The 20586-nt window shown below is 36.3% G+C and overlaps 6 protein-coding genes across 9 annotated transcripts in view; 4 read left to right on the plus strand and 2 right to left on the minus strand.

Moving 5' to 3' along the window:
- LOC134649610 (thioredoxin domain-containing protein) overlaps nucleotides 1–20586 on the plus strand; it is a 270242-nt gene that overhangs the window by 188082 nt on the left and 61574 nt on the right. The window lies entirely within an intron of this gene.
- Nucleotides 1997–4313, plus strand: LOC134649602 (inositol polyphosphate 1-phosphatase). Its single transcript, XM_063504426.1, has 4 exons — nucleotides 1997–2596; nucleotides 2861–3011; nucleotides 3502–3704; nucleotides 4034–4313. The coding sequence occupies exons 1-4, from the start codon at nucleotides 2149–2151 to the stop codon at nucleotides 4267–4269; spliced, it is 1038 nt and encodes a 345-aa protein (XP_063360496.1). The 5' UTR covers nucleotides 1997–2148; the 3' UTR covers nucleotides 4270–4313.
- Nucleotides 4384–6095, minus strand: LOC134649634 (RNA-binding motif protein, X-linked 2-like). Its single transcript, XM_063504472.1, has 5 exons — nucleotides 5985–6095; nucleotides 5744–5896; nucleotides 5511–5640; nucleotides 4913–5062; nucleotides 4384–4565 (listed from the first exon to the last, which is right to left on the minus strand). The coding sequence occupies exons 1-5, from the start codon at nucleotides 5996–5998 to the stop codon at nucleotides 4479–4481; spliced, it is 534 nt and encodes a 177-aa protein (XP_063360542.1). The 5' UTR covers nucleotides 5999–6095; the 3' UTR covers nucleotides 4384–4478.
- LOC134649444 (esterase E4-like) lies at nucleotides 6676–10764 on the plus strand. Its single transcript, XM_063504196.1, has 4 exons — nucleotides 6676–6701; nucleotides 7107–7243; nucleotides 8473–9758; nucleotides 10606–10764. Exons 2-4 carry the CDS (start codon nucleotides 7115–7117, stop codon nucleotides 10760–10762), a joined length of 1572 nt encoding a protein of 523 aa, XP_063360266.1. The 5' UTR covers nucleotides 6676–6701; nucleotides 7107–7114; the 3' UTR covers nucleotides 10763–10764.
- LOC134649838 (transcription initiation factor TFIID subunit 13) lies at nucleotides 11594–13407 on the plus strand. 2 transcript variants are annotated; one of them, XM_063504673.1, is made up of 4 exons: nucleotides 11594–11715; nucleotides 12234–12412; nucleotides 12721–12878; nucleotides 13353–13407. In XM_063504673.1, exons 1-4 carry the CDS (start codon nucleotides 11674–11676, stop codon nucleotides 13364–13366), a joined length of 393 nt encoding a protein of 130 aa, XP_063360743.1. In that variant the 5' UTR covers nucleotides 11594–11673; the 3' UTR covers nucleotides 13367–13407. The 2 variants fall into 2 exon arrangements, with proteins under 2 accessions (XP_063360743.1, XP_063360744.1); XM_063504674.1 differs by lacking the exon at nucleotides 11594–11715 and adding an exon at nucleotides 11751–11818.
- The window catches only part of LOC134649556 (uncharacterized), a 51091-nt gene continuing 50894 nt past the window's right edge, over nucleotides 20390–20586 (minus strand). For 2 of the 3 annotated variants that reach the window (XM_063504329.1, XM_063504331.1), the window contains one exon: nucleotides 20396–20525. In XM_063504329.1, coding sequence (XP_063360399.1) covers nucleotides 20410–20525 — 116 coding nt within the window. In that variant the 3' untranslated portion in view covers nucleotides 20396–20409. Of the gene's footprint in view, nucleotides 20526–20586 lie in introns of all 3 variants that reach the window. The other variant, XM_063504330.1, reaches the window with a different exon arrangement.

Below are 20586 nucleotides of genomic sequence, written 5' to 3' on the forward strand. Positions count from 1 at the left end.
CAGTACATATGGGGCTACTTTTCCGCACTAGTGCGTAAAATAGCACTTTTCGTGCGTATGTCGAAACTTTAAAGTGCCATATGTACTGTAAAACGTTGTTCGATACACGTGCGAATAGGTAATTCGCAACTCGTGTCGATTTAAAACACTCCCTTCGGTCGTGTTTTAATTTATCGCCACTCGTTTCGAATTTCCTCTTTTTCGCACTTGTATCGAAAATAACTATTTCATCACACTTGCTCGAAAAAGATCTTATTTCATGGGACTTATCAGGTTGGGCAGTATTTCAATTACATGTATTTGAAATACGTATTTGAAATACAAATTAGTATTTTGTATTTGTATTTCAAATACTACCTCAAAAGTATTTTGTATTTGGTATTTCAAATACCGCACTCACATGTATTTAGTATTTTGTATTTCAAATACTTCAAGCTTCAAAATACATTTCTATAAATACATTTTATTAAATTCTATAATCCTAAAATGTCTAATCTCTCGCACAAGCTGTGAGCCGACCGCGAACCTCCGATCCAGCCGAGATACAATTTTCATTGGCTGGATACTGGATCTATATTAGGTCAACTTCTGCGTGGAACTTTTCGTTTAAATCTAGGGGATAGGGTCATTGCAGTAGTTTCCGTCCATGCACTAGTTTTCGACGACTTGACGGATTATCAAATATATATTTCATTTTTAATTTACTACTTTTTGTGAAATCTTCATCTTCCTCGCGTTGTCCCGGCATTTTGCCACGGCTCATGGGAGCCTGGGGTCCGCTTGGAAACTAATCCCAGTAATTGGCGTTGGCACTAGTTTTTACGATAGCGACTGCCATCTGACCTTCCAACCCAGAGGGTAAACTAGGGCCGTAATTGGAATTAGTCCGGTTTCCTCACGATGTTTTCCTTCACCGAAAAGCGACTGGTAAATATCAAATGATATTTCGTACATAGTTCCGAAAAACTCATTGGTTCGAGCCGGGGTTCGAACTCGCGACCTCCGGATTGCAAGTCGCACGCTCTTACCGCTAGGCCACCAGCGCTTCCTTTTTGCGAAATATCATTGTTATATGTAGACAGATATATTGCTTAGACACCTTAGACATAAGGATTGAAATCAGTCCAAATTTGTGCAGGAATGTAGGTATATATTCAAATTTCGTCACGTGGACGTAAACTAGAGCTGGACGAAAACTAGCGCAATGACCCTATAAGTTTATATGAAAGGATATTCGTTAACGTTAAAACTAAATGCTAAACAAAAAAATAAATAAAGGTATATTTTGTAATTGAAATACATTATTTTAAACACTGTAATTTGTATTTTGTATTTCAAATACCCGTCACCAAAGTAGTTTGTATTTTGTATTTCAAATACTTTTAAAAATGTATTTTGTAATTTGTATTTCAAATACGTGGAAGCCAGTATTTTGCCCAACCCTGGACTTATGGATTATGAAAAAAAAGCACGCAGTGCAAGTGTTATACTTGGTCAACCAGATCTTGACAGTAGAAAGGCGGCAAATTTGAAAAATGTAGGCGCGAAGGGATATTTTCCCATAGAAAATTTGAATTTCGCGCCTTTTTTTAATGACAAGATTTGGTTGACCAGCTATATTTAACGTCATAATTTCACAAAAGCTTGACGTTTAAAATAACACTTGTACTGCGTGCGCTATCAAAATATAGCTGGTCAAGCAGATCTTGTCTTATCAGTAGAAAAAGGCGGCAAATTTGAAAAATGTAGGCGCGTGGGTATATCATCCCATAGAAAATTTGAATTTCGCGCCTTTTTGTACTGATAAGGTTTGCTTGACCAGCTATAGTTGCAGACTTGGTCTAACTCTACCTAAGTTGTGTTTGCCAGACTATAATTTTAACATGAATAACACAGCGAGTAGAAATTGGACTCTTGTCATTCCTTGCGATTGTCAATGTCAAACATGACAGCTGTTTGTTTATATTACAGTTTTCCCAGTTTTCTTTCTTTATTCTTTCAGATATTGAATTGAAACCGAGTTTGAAAGTGCGCGTGCGTGTGGGATATTCACTGGCGCAAATAACTTAATTATGTATTTTTGAAACCAATCGATACAACTAACCTGTTTTGATAGTGCTAGTAATTTAAGATACATGGTTCCTCAAAATGGCAAACGTTTTGGAAGCCTTAATTTATGCATCCGAACGAGCCGCCTCTATTGCAAGATATTGTGCAGCTAGCTTAAGTGACGAAAACCTCGTTGTTACTGAGAAATCTGGGGACGAAGCTAACAGCCGTTTTGAGCATGATTTCAAGACTATTGCTGATGTTTTAGCTCAGGAAGCTGCTAAAGTAGAGATAGGGCACCACTGCCAAAACCTTGCAAGTAGTGTTTGGGGTGAAGAATGTGGAGAAATCAACGGTCACCCTATTAAACTCGGAGACAATGTTGATAAAACAGCTCTTCTATTAAGCCAAATAGTGCCAAAGGAGCAAGCACTTAAACTTGCAGAAGGTTGCCATTGTGAATTAAATCCAAATTTATTTGGTGAATTACCATATGATCTCCCTGCTATAGATGATGCTACATTAGGAGTTTGGATAGATCCCATAGGTATATATTTTTTTTTTATATTGTACCAGGTTGCCGAGTTAAATTCTGAAGTTGTTCCATCTTCAACAGCACCTCCATGCACCTGCTGTACATTACCATTAAATATATAGATGGGAGCAATGGCTATTAAGTAATGACTTAAAATAAGGATAATCAATAAATATTACCCCAATATAAAAGTAGATGTTTTAAAATGCATGTGGCTCTTTGGAGGCACATTTCTGGGTGTACATTTAATAAATAAAGCTTTTCCATTTGTTATAGATGCCACAGCGGAATTCATAGCCGGAGTGAAGAACAAACACACAGCAGACAGTGAGTCAGGGCTCTCTTGTGTCACAGTTCTAATAGGTGCATTCGTGAAGTCCACGGGGGAACCTGTGATGGGGGTTGTCAACCAACCATTCTATGATAAGTATGTAAATTATATAGAGAAGATTAATAGCCATTCCAGATTCTTTTTATATAACTTTAGTTAGAAAATATTATAAGCTATTTAATTCTTAATGAAAAGGAAAAGGGTCTCAAATTATCTGTGACTTACTGAATAGTTCTGGATATTGTATATAGATAGATGGAATACTCTTTATTGCACACCTCATTAGGAGATACAGCTTTATGAAAACAATTGATATAGAGGCATACAACAGTAGGCCTAGCACATGATTGGCGGGACAGTATTTCACAGCGAGATAGACTACCCGTCTTTTCCTAACTATGTTAATAAAAGAGGGACAGGTAGTCTATCTTGCCGCAAGATAAGTACTGTCGCGCCAATCATGTGCTAGCCCGGCTGGTGGGGTATACTTTTATGTAATACATTGTGTCAATTATTTCATGTGTTTGGTTTGAAACTAGATGGGGTTTCATACTTATCTTACAAATTGTATAATTGTTCTTTGCAGTGGTAATGGACGTATATTATGGGGTGCAAGCTACAGTGACTATGGCAGGTTGGGAGGATGTGAAACACCAAGCTCTCACAATGACAACACTGTGCTTGTTAGTGGTGCTGAATCACCGGAGCTGGTGGAGAGATTCCGGTCCAGCGGGTGGGAGGTTAAACCAGCAAAGGGATGTGGTCATAAACTTCTAAAAGTTGCCTTGGGTATGTAATGTAACATTGTGATTTTTCATTTGCATGGACGCTTTTCTCCCTTTTCATATATTTCGACTTATAAATGGACTTAAAATTAATGTGCAACTAAAACAGAAGGTACAGTGTTGACTCAGTTTTGAAACTTTGGTCAGATAATACTACTTAAAATCTGATAGGTACATATACCTACTTAAGTAGCTTTTATAATATTCCCATTTATTCTATGGTAATTACAAAACAAAATAGAAGTCTTAGAGAAGAGATATTCGGAAACTTTGTGGAATTTTCTCAAGTTTTAGATTATATTTTCAATTTAATAATAATTCTTGTGTTTTTAGGTGAAGCTGCTGCATATGTTGTGACAAAAGGAACAACTTTCTATTGGGATACCTGTGCCCCACATGCTGTCATTAAAGCAAGAGGTGGGGACATACTCTCCTGTGCGACTCTAACACCTGTTACTTATATGACTAACACAGAAAATGAGAAGGCCCACTGCAACTCTGATGGTATAATTGCTTACAGTCAACAAAAAGTTATGTATGGCATCAAAACAGTATTTAACAAAACTTAGGGTGACAAACTAAACATAAAAAGAATGCCTTATGTGACATTTGTCTTTCCAATAATCAGAGACAATATTCATAAGAAATAATGGTAAATTCATTGTTAACTTATATTGTAATCTTTTTATTGATCCCTTGTTATAGTATTATTCATGTGTTGTGCATTGTGTGAATGAAAGTGAAATCCATTAGATTAGTTTTAGAAGATTATATTAATCTAGTCACTGGAATCAGAACTTCTACTTCTTTTCTTTTTCTTCTTTTTGCTCTTTTTGACTTTTTCCTTTTTTTCCTTGACTGGTTCCTGCAAGTAAATTTTATGGTAAATATTTATGTAATGTTAACGTGTTCTTCTATTACAGTGATGACAAGAACAGGGGCCTATTGCATAACATTTTACAACTCATAATACAAGCGGATGCCTCTTTTCATTCCCTTTTATTAGAAAGAGACTTCCGCTTGTATTATGAGTTGTAAAATGTTATGCAATCGGCCCCAGATCTACATATTGGTAGAAAATAGGTGGTGGCAATATGGGAGGGATGTAGGTAGAAGAGGGCCTTCTGTATCAGTGCTGTTAATAAATAAGGAAATATATCTATTTATAACTTTACAAGTATCATAAATATGAAATATATGTTAAAGCATTACTTGTTTTATTGTGACTGGTTCGGCTTTCGGTACAGCAGGAGCACATCCCTCATGTCGCAGGGCTGCTGTCACCTCATCAACTTTACTCATGTCAGCATTTGGTGCTCGGTATGACTCACAGTGGTCGACTCGCACAGTGCGGCCTAAGATCTGAAACCAAATTAAATCCAGCAAATGAATGGGAAAACTATAACTATTAAAGACATCTTTAAAGAGGTGTTTTTTATTTCAACAATGTGCAGGTTATATTATTTTGTTTCTGGGTGAATTTCAAGAAAATACCTCCATGCCCTTTGTATTATGTGCATTTAGCTTCATCATAGACCCACGCCACTAACTAGTGCCCACGCCAATTACTGGGATTAGCTGCCAAGCGGACCCCAGGCTCCCATGAGCCGTGGCAAAATGCCGAGACAATGCGAGGAAAATGATGATAGACTATATTGAACATTGATGAGGCATCATAATACCAATCTCTGAGGCTTGTCAACTAAAGTGGTCAATTATCTCAAAAACACCTAAAACTAACTCTGTAATTATTTTGTAAAAAGGTAACAGTAACTTTTGGCACTTCCAACATTAGTATTGTGAGGGGTACCTTGATTCCATTCAAATTGTCTACAGCAAGGATAGTTGAACGTTGGTCTTCGTAGCATATAAACGCGAAGCCCCTCGATTTACCTGTGGCTTTGTCTCTTACCAGGTTTATATTAACCACTTCTCCATATCTGAAATCAACAGAAAATTTTATAATAACACTTAAAATGGCAATTTTATCCTCTCTGCTAGGTGTTATGAGAGGTTTCAGTTGAACTGTAGAGTAATACTTACTGTGAAAACACACAAATGATATCTCCCTCGGTCAAATCGTACGGCAGACCACCGACGAATAACCACGCACTGTCCTTGTACTGATCGTGCCATGAAGATTTGGAGTTGCCGGCTAGTTCTTGCTTGCTTAGTTTTAGCACGTTCTTTACATTGCTGGAAGAAAATAAATGAAATGTATTTGATATACAGAATAGAATAGCATAAATTTGTAAAAAAGACTTGTTTAATGTTTAATACTAACGTCATAGGATTCATCTTGATCTGTGTTTCCGAGTACTTTATTTTAATAAATTACGATACTTAGCATCGTACTGACAAATAGTTAAATTAATTTGTATTACAGTTTAGATTTTTTTTTTTTTGTTAGAATGGCTTTTGCTGCCAGGGCACTTTGCCAATGTCAAGTTTAGTTATAATATAAGGACAAACTGAGGAGTGCACCTAAGTTTAGATTATTAAGAAAATAAAACATCCTCTCATTTCAGTCATTTCCGAAATGAAGAAATGTCACTGTCAATCAAATTGTCATCGTGAGCGCGTTCAAATCAGTGCGCATATTACTCAATGCGCGTGTCATTCGCGTGCTCTTCTATGGCTCTTCTAAAACAAGGAACCATTAAAACCAGAAAAATATGGTGTAAGATACATAAAGTAATTTATTTGGTATTAATTGCAATAAAAATAATTACTAATCAATTTCTTTATGCCACACATCTCCATTGTGTAAACGGAATTCGAACGATCTTCAACGATGTTCCGTTTCACTCACTTTTTTTGAGTTGTAAACGTTTTAAATGGGGTGAAGATCAAAAAGAATAGTGTGAAGATATGGTGAAGATGAAAGGGTTAATGAACTTTATCAAACAAAATTTCTTGTTTGACAGGTATGTAAATGTAAATATTGTTTTATTTTTATATGAAAGATTTGCATCCATGTTATGCTAAGATAATAAGACTTGTAACAGATTGTTCACATGCGTAACACAAACACAATAAACTTAAAAACAATAAGTAATCCATGTTTGGTGCTCGTCATCATTATCAATATCAATCGTATTAGGTAAGCGATTAATTTTTAATTATTTATTTTAATAACGCCAGTTGCACCGTGTAAATAATGTAGATTATATTTCTTTATATCTTGATTCTACGACATTAAAGATAAGTTGCTTTTGCAATATTCATATTTGCATAAGCTTGCTTACGACCCGTAATACGAAAAGATTATTGGTAAGTAACCTTACTGATTTTTGATTTCCTATCTATACCAAATGATCAAAAAATTACTAGCGTTGACACCATCATGTTTTTTAAAATAATATGGATGCAAATTGTTTGTTATAATTTATAATATGTGTTCCAGTAAAAAAGATGTCCTGTCAAGTGAAAGTCAAAGAGGGCATACTCCAAGGAAAATTGTGCAACTACAGTGGAAAGGAATATTATAGCTTTGAAGGCATCCCATATGCTAAGCCACCCATCGGGGATTTGAGGTTTCGGGTGAGTGCTATCTATTATTGAGCCATTATAAAGAAGGCCTGACTATGTAGGAAATTTGGCACTATAACTTTCCATCTCAGGTCAAAGATCCAGGAGCAGACCTAGAACAAGATGGAAGGATGTAGAGCTAAAGCACATGAGTGAGTGCAAGTTATCCGAGAATGAGATCTTGAACAGGGCGAAGTGGGGAAGGTTAAGCAGGAAAGCTGAGGCCCCACCATGTGGGATACATAGCTAGAAAGAAAGAGAGATATTAAAGCTAAAATGCTTATATATTTTATACTTTCATTAAGGTGCTAACACTAACAATTATGTTACAGTATACATTTTGGTAAGTAAGTCCAATTGTTACTATTCTTCCATGATAAGCCAATTAGTGGCATCTCAAATCAAAATTGAATGCAAATATATAACTTAAATTCTTTAGTATTGTTACTAAAAATGGGTCAAATCTAAAAGTCGTAACACATTATCGCACCACACTGCGACCTTGGTGCGCCTATCTGTTTGATATCTCTTTCGTGCTCTCCCTTATGGGTGTGGCGCACCATGACCCTGAATGGTCCGGTAATGTGTTATGGCTATTACAAACCATTGGTAATAAGACTGATAGAGCTAGCCATCCATGTTTATCTAGCAACACAAGTTGTATTGTAAAAGTGATAACACACTATCGCACCGCACCGCGACCTTGGTGCGTCGCGTCGCACCCATAAGTGAGAGCGAGAAAGAAATATCTGTTTCTGGCTCTCACTTATGGGTGCGGCACACCGTGACCTTGAACCGGCACTAACATTGCTTAGTTTTACTGATTTAATCTCTAAACAATAACTTGTTAAATTATTGCGTAGCACTCAATGGAGCCCTTGAAAATACTTGTTTTCGAGGTGATACAAAATTATTAATTGCGGTATAATTTTGGTAATTTTTTTTGGTAATTAGGGTACATAAGTGTATTTGTTACTATGTTGTATAGGTACTTAATAGAAAGTAAGCTGTCTAGACTTTAGAGCTATCAATGAGATTAGAATTATCTAATGTAAAAAAGTTTCTGTCTATAAAATGTCCTTTTCTAGGTACATATATGTGACAAATAAAACTCACTAATTAGTTAATTCCCACCACAAATTCATAGCCATAGTAAACCATAATGAATTTATGTTTAATTATTTTTTAGTAATGAGTGAGTTTTGGTTGTCACCTGACGATGCGTTTCTGTTTAAAAATAGGAACCCCAGGAGCCGGAAAACTGGACAGGTGTCCGCGATGCATTAAAACCAGGAAATAGTTGCATACAATTAAAGCCAGGAACAAGACAGCATTTCGGATCCGAAGACTGCTTGTACTTAAATGTTTACACTCCAAGTCTACCTGAAAAAGGACTTAGAAAACTTCCAGTGCTAGTTTACGTCCATGGTGGAAAATTCTTATTTGGGTTTGGTGATTACTACAGGCCAGAATACTTAATAGAGCAAGATGTCATGTTAGTGACATTGAATTACAGACTCCATGCCCTAGGCTTTCTATGCCTTCATATACCTGAAGCTGCAGGGAATATGGGGCTTAAAGACACTGTAATGGCACTAAAATGGGTTAAAAATAACATTAGCAAGTTTAATGGAGATGAAAATAACATCGTGGCGATTGGTGAAAGCGCGGGTAGCGCTGTAGTGACGTCATACTTGATTACTGAAATGGCAAATGGCTTGGTGAACAAGATTATAGCTTTATCCGGAGTTTGCGTGTCGGATTTGTTTATGATAGATGACGACCCTATTTTCAAAGCTAAACACTTAGCGACGACCTTTCAACAAGAATTTAGTGATGTGAGAAGTTTATACGATTATCTCATGAAACTTCCTATTGAAGAATTGTTGTACGCAGCAGCCATGGTTGAGTATTCCAGACCACCGTCAATAATAAGTGCTTACTTTCTTCCCGTTGTTGAAAAGAAATTTGTCAACGAGAGATACTTTGATGAATACCCTTTAATTAAATTCCGAGAAAATCGACATAAGAATTTGCCTGTTCTGTTTGGCGTGAATACTTATGAAGGAGGTTTTTTCATCCGTCAGGACAAAGCTGGAAACATAAAATTTGAGAATGATTTTCGTTATTTCATACCACGTTTTTTGTTTGTCCAACCATATAGTGCTGATGCGGTTGACATTGCAAAAAAGATGAGAAATTATTATTTTGATGGTGCAGCAATAGATCAAACGAAAAAACTGAATTACATAAATTTTGTATCTGATGCCTATTTCAAAAGGGACATTATGACATTTTTAAATACCTTTGGAAAGCACTCTGATCGCGGATTATACGTGTTTCAACTTTCACATTCGAGTAAAATGAATACCAGAAAAGCGCAACAGCTAGGACTAAAAGGCACGGTCCATGGAGATCTGTTACAATATATTTTTTACAGAAAGGGAAAAGCTGACATTGCAAATGAAAAAGACAGAGAAATAATAACCATTTTAAATCAGACAATTAGTAACTTCGCCAGAACTGGGTATGTACACACTTGGAGGATACAACTAAACGGAGTAGCCATTAACAGGCTTTCCCCTCTGTCGAAAATAGGCGGCCAACGGTCATACACAATGTATGGACTGACGTTTATCTGACATGGCTATTTTTACGTTACGCATACATTTGACGTTCCCCTCCCCCGCAAAAATCGGCAGACTGTTTTGTACAGAAAATTACAGACATGGCGTCTCCGTTTGATTATATCCTCCAAGTGTACACATGGAAAACCTGATAAGAAGTTATAACTGAGATACCTACCTTAGTTGTCAAATATAAGCTGACACTTTATATTGACTCATAACGCTTTAAATTAGCTAGAAGTCCCATTGGCAACTTAATCATATAATATAAATTAAATTGGCAATTAAATCCTTATAAATTGGCGCAAGCACTGCCCTGAAATTTACCCTTATTTTTATTGCATATACCTAAAAAAACCAACTACTTATGTAATACATTTCTAATAGAATTTGAGTTACTATACTTGGTCAACCAGATCTTGACAGTAGAAAAAGGCGGCAAATTTGAAAAATGTAGGCGCGAAGGGATATCGTCCCATAGAAAATTTGAATTTCGCGCCTTTTTTTACTGACAAGATTTGGTTGACCAGCTATACCTACCTATTTGCAGAGTTAATGCAGGTTCTCACTTACATAAGACATGACATGATACAACAAATTCGCTATTTTGTAATTTGAGCAGAAGGTTATTAGCAGTCTTTATCAGATACTTGTCTCTATTCGTATCCATTAGGTTTAGATTAAATTATTTACTCAAATAAAATAATACTTCATACACTTTACATAATACTTTTCGTATGCTTTCAGAGTTCCGAGATGGTCCAACATGCCTATTGAATGGAAACCTTACACAGACTGCCAACGTCATGTTCTAGAGATTGACGAGAACATAAAACTTATTCAGGACTTTGGCGACGGAATTGATAGATTTTGGAGTAGTTTGGGGCAGAGATCAAAACTGTGATACATATCTTACCTATATTCTTATACCTTTAAACGAGTATTGTTCGTACAGTATAAATATTGACATTACTATTGTTAGTATATTTTTTAAGGGATTTATCAAAATATAACGGTATTTAGCTTGACGCATTGTTTTTTTAGCCGATTCAACTACAGCAAGGCTTTTAGGAAGTTTTATGGCGCCTATTACACACGGCGACAGAGTACATCCAAAGAACATGTCTCAGGAGAATGTGAAGGCACATGGAGTTTATGAACCCACTTGCTTTTCATACCGTTGCATTGATTTCATTACACGGTGCATATTTCATGCTCCGTGTGCAACTTCTATTTAATAAAATGATGTACCAGACTACCGCACCGCGACCTTGGCGCGGTTAAAATATCTCTATCTCGCTCTAACGTATAGCTGCGTCCTTAGCGCACGTACGGTGACTACCATACGCCCTCTCCAGACTATGTGCGTGAACCACGACTTCGCGCACGAGTGTGGAGGGGCCTTTACAACCGCCACCAAGGTTGCGATGCGGTGCGGTAGTCTGTGAGGGCTTTAATATTTGATATCTTTTTAAGTTTGAAACGCTCCACGCAAACGCGTTCACAACGTCAAGTGTCAAAAATCGCAAAAAGGCCAAAAACGTCATTGGCACTATTGGCACTTGGCAGATTTGGCTCGTCGTGTCGTCATGAATTTATCTATCGAGTCAAGCTACAGCAAATAATTATTGAAAAGCGTACTGTGTTTTAGCTAGACTTGTAAAAGAACAACCTACTTAATTAGTTAAAACAAAAGATAGACTTTCGGCGATAGGTACACACACCACAGGTTGTTGTTACAGAAAGGCCTCGAAAAGTAACAAGTGTACAGAAAGTTCCTTTTGAAAAAGACTTATAAAAAACATATTTATTAAAATGACTACACCTACTCCTGATGCACCTGAAAATTTCGACCAGGTTAGATATTTATTATACTTTTGTTTTATGAATTAGTGCCAATTTTCATAAAGGAATTTAAGTTATGAACTTCATACCTACTTGTTGTTGTCTACTGAACTTAGTATACTTTTGATACGTATATTTTTTGAAGGATGTGCATTGTTTATCCTGTCATGCTAGGTTATGGATCCTCAAAGAAGAAGCTTGTTAGAATACTTTTTTGAAAGTATCAGAATTCCAGACAATTTAATTTAATTCTAGTTAGTTTCTAGAAGTAAGTCTAGTCTCAAAGTACTTACCGCCTACCTCCCTTGTAGAATCCATGTAAGCTAACTTTACATAACTGGAATAGAACAAAGTGAGAAGTGTCATTATAAACATCATTTTTTCATATAAATTTTACATTAATGACGACATTGCCTTTCTCATTGCAAATGCCATGCACAGTTTGCTTGGCTTGAGTTGATGTTGGCTTAATTTGTATTTTAGTTAACCTATATACCTACCTAATTATTGTATGTATGATGTGTTTACAGTTTGATGATGATGAATCCGAGCAGCAATTGGGTTCAACAGGCTCCGGACGGAAGAGACTCTTCAGCAAAGAGCTGCGTTGCATGATGTACGGGTTTGGGGACGACCAGAATCCTTACACGGAGAGTGTGGACTTTTTGGAGGATTTGGTTATTGAATTTCTTACAGAAACTACACACAGGTGAGCATCATTAACCTCTAGCCGCCCATACGTCAAACCTTGCCAAGGAAAATGAAATTTTATTTTGTCAACACAAAGTTCAAATTAGAATGCAACAGGAGACCTTTTTATAGGTCTCTGGGTGGCTAGAGGTTAACTATTTGGGTTGTCCACACTGATAACCCTTTGAACACCAGACCACCACCTGTGTGGTGCGTCAACATGAACTTGCCCAAATCATTAATTTGGGTTTACATTGTCCACATATGTTGCTGTTTTAATAAATTGAAATTTTTCTGTATATGTAACCAATGTGCCTAATCTTACAGAGCAATGGAGGTAGGAAGAACAGGGAGGGTTCAAGTGGAAGATATTATTTTCTTAGTACGGAAAGATCAAAGGAAATATGCAAGGGTCAAGGACCTCCTTACTATGAATGAAGAACTGAAGAAAGCTAGGAAGGCTTTTGATGAAGTTAAATATGTCGGTAAGTAAGCCAAACATAAAATATCGCTGAAAACAATTTCCTAATGAAATGTTGTTGTTTTGGCTTATTTGAATTAATACATTAACAACCACAACAAAAGTATCCAATCCCAATTGTTGCTGTTTAGTGCTGTGTTGAAAACTTTGGAGCACTTATGGGATCACTTCAGTCTTGCAAATCAGTTATAATAAATAATCATTCAGCCTAAATACGTCCCACTGCTGGGCACAGGCCTCCTCTCATGCAGAAGGGGGCTTGGACTAATTATAGTCCAATCCCTCTGTGGGGACAAAGAGTGGGGACTACCCCAATGCAGGTTGGCAAATCAGTTAAATGTGTTTTTTTTTTTAATTTATTTGCTGTCCAATTACTGGCATATTTTTCGTGTGGTTCTGATTTTGTTTTTTTTTGCAATGACTAGTTTTTTTAAGTATCTGATGTTTGTTTTTATTGCGCAATTTTGTAACCTTATAGAAGACCAACAATAATGATGATGGCGAACAAGAGACAGCTTCTAAGGCTGATGCAAGTAATACGTATAATTTATTATTGATGCAATGCTTTTGTGTTTGCATGTCCTACTAATGTTATGTTGCATTGTTCATAGATTAGATTGTACAATTAACTTTAAGAATGTCCATATCTTAACCGATTTTAGTATTTCAAAAACAGGCATTCTCAGAGTTACATTATTGTAATAAGTGTAAACTAACATGGGAATCTCTCATGCGACTAGAACACCAGTGGCCTGTTTAATGGAAGCTTGTATCTTGTAATACAAGTAGAAGTCTTTTTTCAATAAAAGGAGTCAAAAAAATAGAAGCAACAGGTTTTTATAAAACAGGCCCCTGGAATTATTTGGAATCATGATGATTTCTGGGACCTATTGCATAATAAAATAATATTTTATGTAAGGTTGTATTTTATTGAATAATTTTTCAATTTGGGCTCACTTGTTTTTAGTCACTCGCGCGACATGTTTCGGAGAGCCTAGTTCTGCGGGCTCAGCACGGTTCCATTTTTATCGACTATCACTATGCCCGTCACTTTCGCACTTACATACTTGTTAGAACGTGACAGACATGGTGATAAACGATAAAAATGCGACCGTGCTACTAGGGCTGCTTTAAAATTATTCAATGTTAGTATGACTCGCAACAGTTTAAATTCGACTGTATTTTATTTTTGTAATTTTAGCTTGTGTTTTACATACAAAATCACTAAGGGTATTAGCTTGTAGTTTATTATGCAATAGGCCTCTGGTTGTATCTTGTACCTTATTGACAACCAACAAGTTGGTATTTTTTTTTTGAGAATAGCCACCTTGCGAGGAACGCGCGAAGAAACTCGGTCTGTGAATACGTATCACGCCAGAGGCAAACATACGCGCGGTCAGGATGCCTCCTCGGGCGAGGCATGTCTTCACAGACCGGGATGCTTGCGAGGCAATTTCCTCGCGAGGCGACAAGCTCTACCTAACGTCACATTTGTAGCTCCTGTTGTGCAATATTAAATAACATAGTTTCGCACTTGTATTGTAGCACTTGTTAATTATTATGTATCAATTAAGAATTATATACAATTATAGGTAATTACTAATTACTGTAGGTACATATCTTTTTTATTTGAATATCAGTCAGCCATGATCATCACATCCCAGCATATGCTAGGTATAGAAGTTATCAGTCATCCTGTCTCTCAGAATTCATGTGGCATCGATTGGGAATTCATTAAAAAAAGTATAAACATTGGGAATGCACGCATTCACGTTAATAATGCCTATACACATGAAGAGTGCAAAGAAGCACCCTTAGTACCTAAAGTCTATTTTTTAATTCGGTAGACTAAAATGACATTTCTTAGTATGAAATGACATTTTATGTTCATACTATGAACTGTCATTTCAGTCTACCGTATAAAAAAATAGATTTTACATAGGTATCTGGTTTATATACGCAAATAAACTAGATCCTTATAGGGTTGTGACTTATTTCGCCCAAAACGGCACTGACGTAGCTTGTAGGTACTGAACAAAAGTTGTGAGCACATCTATTTCACCAACCCGGAAAAACAAATAAAAACCTAAACTGTGTATGACCCTTATTTCAGGCGGCACAGGTTCTTTAGATAATTTCTCGCGTGAACAGGCGGCGATCAAAGATATCAACAATATGCATTTCATGTCGGCGATGGGACAGTTGTTAAAAAACCGGCCAAGTGCGAGTCGGACTCGCGCACGGACGGTTCCGCACCATCAACAAAAAATAGAGCAAAACAAGCAAAAAAACGGTCACCCATCCAAGTACTGACCCCGTCCGACGTTGCTTAACTTCGGTCAAAAATCACGTTTGTTGTATGGGGGGCCCCACTTAAATCTTTATTTTATTCTGTTTTAGTATTTGTTGTTATAGCGGCAACAGAAATACATCATCTGTGAAAATTTCAACTGTCTAGCTATCACGGTTCGTGAGATACAGCCTGGTGACAGACGGACGGACGGACGGACAGCGGAGTCTTAGTAATAGGGTCCCGTTTTTACCCTTTGGGTACGGAACCCTAAAAAAGGCATATACACGTTTATTATCATTTAACATGTCTGACCATTTCCACGTTTGATATTGGAGTTGATATATTTCCTTTCCATAATGTTTTATCTCATTATCATAGGATTCATAAGTAAATTAAGTTTTTTTAACGTTCCCGCATTGCTTTATTCGAATGCTTGTCTATGACATAGTACCCACCTTAATCTCCCATTTTCCTCCTTGTCTAAAGTCCAGGTATGACACCTGCAAATGGTATTTAACCTTTTGACCGCCAATTATACTATCCAAAAACGACATGCACACGCCAACACCATTAGTACAATATAATGACAGGGCATAGCATTTCTGACGCTACAGGCACAAAAACTCACGTTGCCTTTAAGGGATTTTGGCGTTCAAGGGGTTGATACGTGTAGCTACGTGATATTAATTTAATTCCTTTCTTTTTCAGAATGATTTATCAAGATATGATTAGTTATGTAATGTGAGTATTGTTAAAATCCCTTTTTTATACGTGACCTAATTTAATTATATTTCTTTTATACTTCAACATAAAATTGACGACACACAGAAATGTTTATGAGAAGACCTGTACTGGAGTTCTGGATCTCTTAAGTGGAGTTGGAGGACTTCTAAATTTTAGACGAGTTTAAAATATTTTTTAAAGGCACATTCACATTTGTTCTTTTTGGCCAGCACAAACCTGTCACGTCTACTGTATGTAGGTACGAGTACACCCCCTATTCTGCGTAGGTACATATATATCCAAACTTGAAAGCTCGGCACCGGCGCGGTACAGTGCCATGTGTTTTAAACGTCAAACTAAGGGGCACGTTTTTTTCTTAGACTTAGATTTTCTATTTCAATCAATTCTCTTTGGCGGTGGTAATGAAAATGAAAATAAAAATGAAAAAATGTTTATTCGGTTTAGGAATTACTTACACAGTTGTAAGTGTTGGCACCGCTCTTCCTTAGTTGGTAATTTTAACATTTTTTTTTTAATAATATAGAGACTAAAAGAAATACAAGCAAAGATGTGATCCACTGTACTCCTCGCCTAATATATCTATTATTATTTGTTGCAGATCATATATAAAGCTGTTACGCTGAAATTGAAGCAAGAGAGTATAAGGATTTTAAGATACTTAAGGATAGAATCAGATGTCGGTTAGCATAGCAAATAGTTCGAGTAATAATAAAGTATTTTGTATATTCACCTTGTTGTTTCTTTGTTATACACATATTTAACAAAATAATGTATTCCTTGGATCGTTATTAACCAAAACGTCACTGACACGCCAAGGTCCCGTCCCGAGCGCAAGCGAACCTTACTTGAAAGTGTGAAGGTTACTTTTAGAGCGTACCTCATAACACCTATAGTTGTCCATAATGGCGCGGTGGGCACGACTAGGTAACGTCCTTAGATGTTCTTGGCGTTCAAAAGGTTAATAAAGTTTTTTGATTAAGGACACTAGTCTTGATAGAGAGAAAAATAAGATACAGACATAGTTCGAATTCGTTTATTTGTGCGTTCATTACAAAACAAATAACACATGATAAAATTATAGGTAGGTATAGGTAATTATGGATAACACAAATATACAAACAAACATTTAAATTAGGTACACAAACACATCGTCATTTACGAGGGTAAACCACCCATTGATTGGCATGGGTTACTATCAAATGTACCTAATCGCTAAAGGACAATATAGCTGAATTGTGACAACATAGACATGAATGCTAAATGCCTCTTTAGCAAAACGTCTGGATCTTAGAACGTTACAATTTAAAATGACCTAGCAGCAAAAATTCTTTATCTTCGAACTTAATAGACATAAACGCTAAATAGTCTGTATTGTGTAATGTATTTTTTACTAAATGGAATAAACGCCAAACGACCCGTTAGATTAAAACCTTCCCACGCATACACTTTGTATTGTAAACACATTGACACATTACATTTCATGACGTTTTGCTACTAACTCGTTCTGTGTTCTGTGTTCGTGATCGGTTCGTCAATCAAATAATTTTACTTACGGCTTATTACGTATACTAATCGTACGGACTATTTATATTTCCAGACGTTTGGCTACTTAGTCATTCTAATTCTTAGCCATCCAACTAAATTGACTCTTTGCTGACTGAATATTCTACTTTCATGTCGTCCAGCTGAATTGACTCTATGCTGACTGTGTATTTTACTTTTATGTCATCTAGCTGAAATGGTCGTTTAGCGATAAGGTCATTTTGATAGTAACCCATTGGCATCAAAGATATACCAGACATTGGTACCCTACGTTTATAGATTTTTGATCATTATTGCCTTAAAATAAGGCTGATTATTTTATAGTGGTGCCGACAACGGATAGATTTACCCTAGCTGACAAATGACAATACTGCAAATAAAAATGCAAATTAATACTACACAATGTAACCAGAGTAGGCAATTATTATTAGCTAGTTATAGAGCTGTATAAATGGGGTTATTTCACAAAATTACATAAATAGGGTAATTCGCCAGTAACTGGCCTGGCCACCTGTTACTAACTGCCCACCCTAAACTAAAACTGAATTCTATTCACCTATAAACAGAATTCATTTTAGTATAAGATAGCTAGTTATTGAAACCTGAAAAATTTATTGAATTCTGTTTATAGGTGAATAGAATTCATTTTTTTTTAGTTTAGGGTGGCCAGTTACTGGCGAATTACCCTAGTATGTAAAATGGCTTCAAGACAATGCAATATCAACTAGTCTTATAAATAACGAATACATGTTCAAGTAAATCTATTCGTATGCTAGTAAACTGTGTAAAATGTAATTCTATTAAAACTATGTAATGTGTCAAACAACAGTGATACTTATGTATGTAGATATAAATAATTTCAAAAAGGTTTTCACAATTCAGGCGACTAGACCTGGTATATTAAACGAAACAGCCATGTACTTAACTTTGGTTATTAATAATTTACTTAACTTGTTTAAATATTATTTAATTAGGCATATGGTTTTTAATATAGGCCATTATGGCGGGCAGTAATCACATGTACAGTGAATCTTAACGAAGATTAAGCTCTGAGAGAATAATATTCCGATCGTAATAAATAATAACCCATTTACTGCCACTCACGATACAAAAGGCAATGTTTAAGGTGGTCTTTACATTGGATGGTAATCTGCACGTCGCTCCCGTGTGAGAGCGGGACATCACGATATACCCACGTATATAGTGATGTCTCGCTCTCGCACTGGAGAGGCGTGCGGATTGGCATCAGTGCGATAATCTCGTAATGTGGCACTAAATGTGTTAATACACAATAATAATAAAACATTAGGTAGGTACACTGTACACTGTTGTACATTTCAGCCTGTATAATATTGTGCTTGTGACCTTAATATTAAAAGTCCTATGATAAAAGGGGTAAACTATCCTACCTCTAAAAACGGAACAATATGTTAAATATTTACTCAATATATTAAATATGGATTTACAGGTCTTACCTTGCAATTCATAATTTTATTTACCTTTGGTAACATCGTTTTGTAAACTCTTTCACTACTATTGTCATATTTGTGACAATGTGTATTTATAATGTAAATTGTAAAACGTAACTTTGCGAAGTACTTTAAGAAAATATTATATTATCGAGATAAATTAAATGGTCAACAGTACAAATGGTAATTTTACAGTAAAATTATGCATTAATAATAAATAGAGAGGCATATATTATGTTTAGAACAAAATTGATCGTTAACTTGTACTGTTTTATCTTTGCTTCAACAAATATAAAATTATGTTAGTCAACTAACCGTGCCAATAGAAAGTAGAAGAAATAATAACTATTATAAGCAACTCTACTGAGCGAGTTCACAGTCACGATTAGCTGACCAGAACCGGAGCAAATTATGAATAGCTTTTTGGCAATAAAGGGGAAGTTCCAACTTGAGCTGCACATTTGACACACTCTTATGGCAACAGCAGTACCTGCCTGGTCACAATAAATATACTTAAAATTGAAAAATGTATACAATTTACTACTTGAACTTTTACAGTCCACATTCAAAGATCTTAGATCAGATAAAACATTTTATATGTAAATTTTCATAACAGTCAAATTTAAGGCAAGTAATCCTGTAAATTAATTTACTTGTCTAAAGACTAAAGTCTATTTGAAAGTTTATAGTCATTGACAACATAATTCTAATCTAGGCAAAACTATCTTAAGTAAATGGCTTATAGTTTTAGGCATAATGTGAATGTCTATCAGATTTTGATCTATCATACCTTATTTAGGGGTAGATAAGGGAATGTCAATAAATACTAGAAAGGTAAACAGTCAGTCAGTGAAGGAAGAGCCTAGGGCAGTGATGAAATAGGATTATCTACTAGCGTTAATCCTAACAGTAATGCTTTAGTTCAAACAATTTAGATAACCAGTGAAATAAAGCACAGACAGTGAACACACCATAGACTAGGAATCCTCTAGACTGAGTTTAGAGCAATTATTTCATGAAACCGATGCTGCTAAAAATACGGGGGTGCGGGGGGACGAGGTGAGCGAATCCCGTGCCGTGATTGGTCCGTTCAAAGACACGGACCAATCACGGCACGGGATTGACTCGAAGATGGAGTAAAACTACCGTATAAGTGGCAGAGGGGGTAGCGTTACTATGCTCAGTCTAGAGGATGTCTTGTCTGTGGAACACACTCACATGGCGACCTTGCCAGGATTCATATAATGTTAAGACACACAAAAGTTCATGCATTTATACCATTCTGCGGTGTAACGTGTGACTGTATGCTAGGCTTTATAAAGAGGGTACGACTATGATTCGATTGCACCAAATTGTCTGTCACCGTCAGTCAGGACATTCACGAAATTGTATTGTACGGGAAATTTTATAGTTTACTGAGTGGAATAAGTTCGTCGGTTATGGTTGGTACAATGGGCCTTATGGGTATACTCATCGTAAAAGTTAGGTTAGTCCGTCGGTGGGTCCATGGCAGCTACGATGGCCTTCATGACGGCGGCGGCGGCCAGCGCCGCGTGAGGCTGCCACTCCTTGCCGCGCGTACCGTCGCGGTAGTCCGATATACCTGTAATTATGATAAATAAATAAATATTAATGGACATTTTTACACAAATTGACTAAGCCCC

This window comes from Cydia amplana, chromosome 7 (assembly GCF_948474715.1).
Source record: "Cydia amplana chromosome 7, ilCydAmpl1.1, whole genome shotgun sequence".
NCBI classification, from domain to species: domain Eukaryota; kingdom Metazoa; phylum Arthropoda; class Insecta; order Lepidoptera; family Tortricidae; genus Cydia; species Cydia amplana.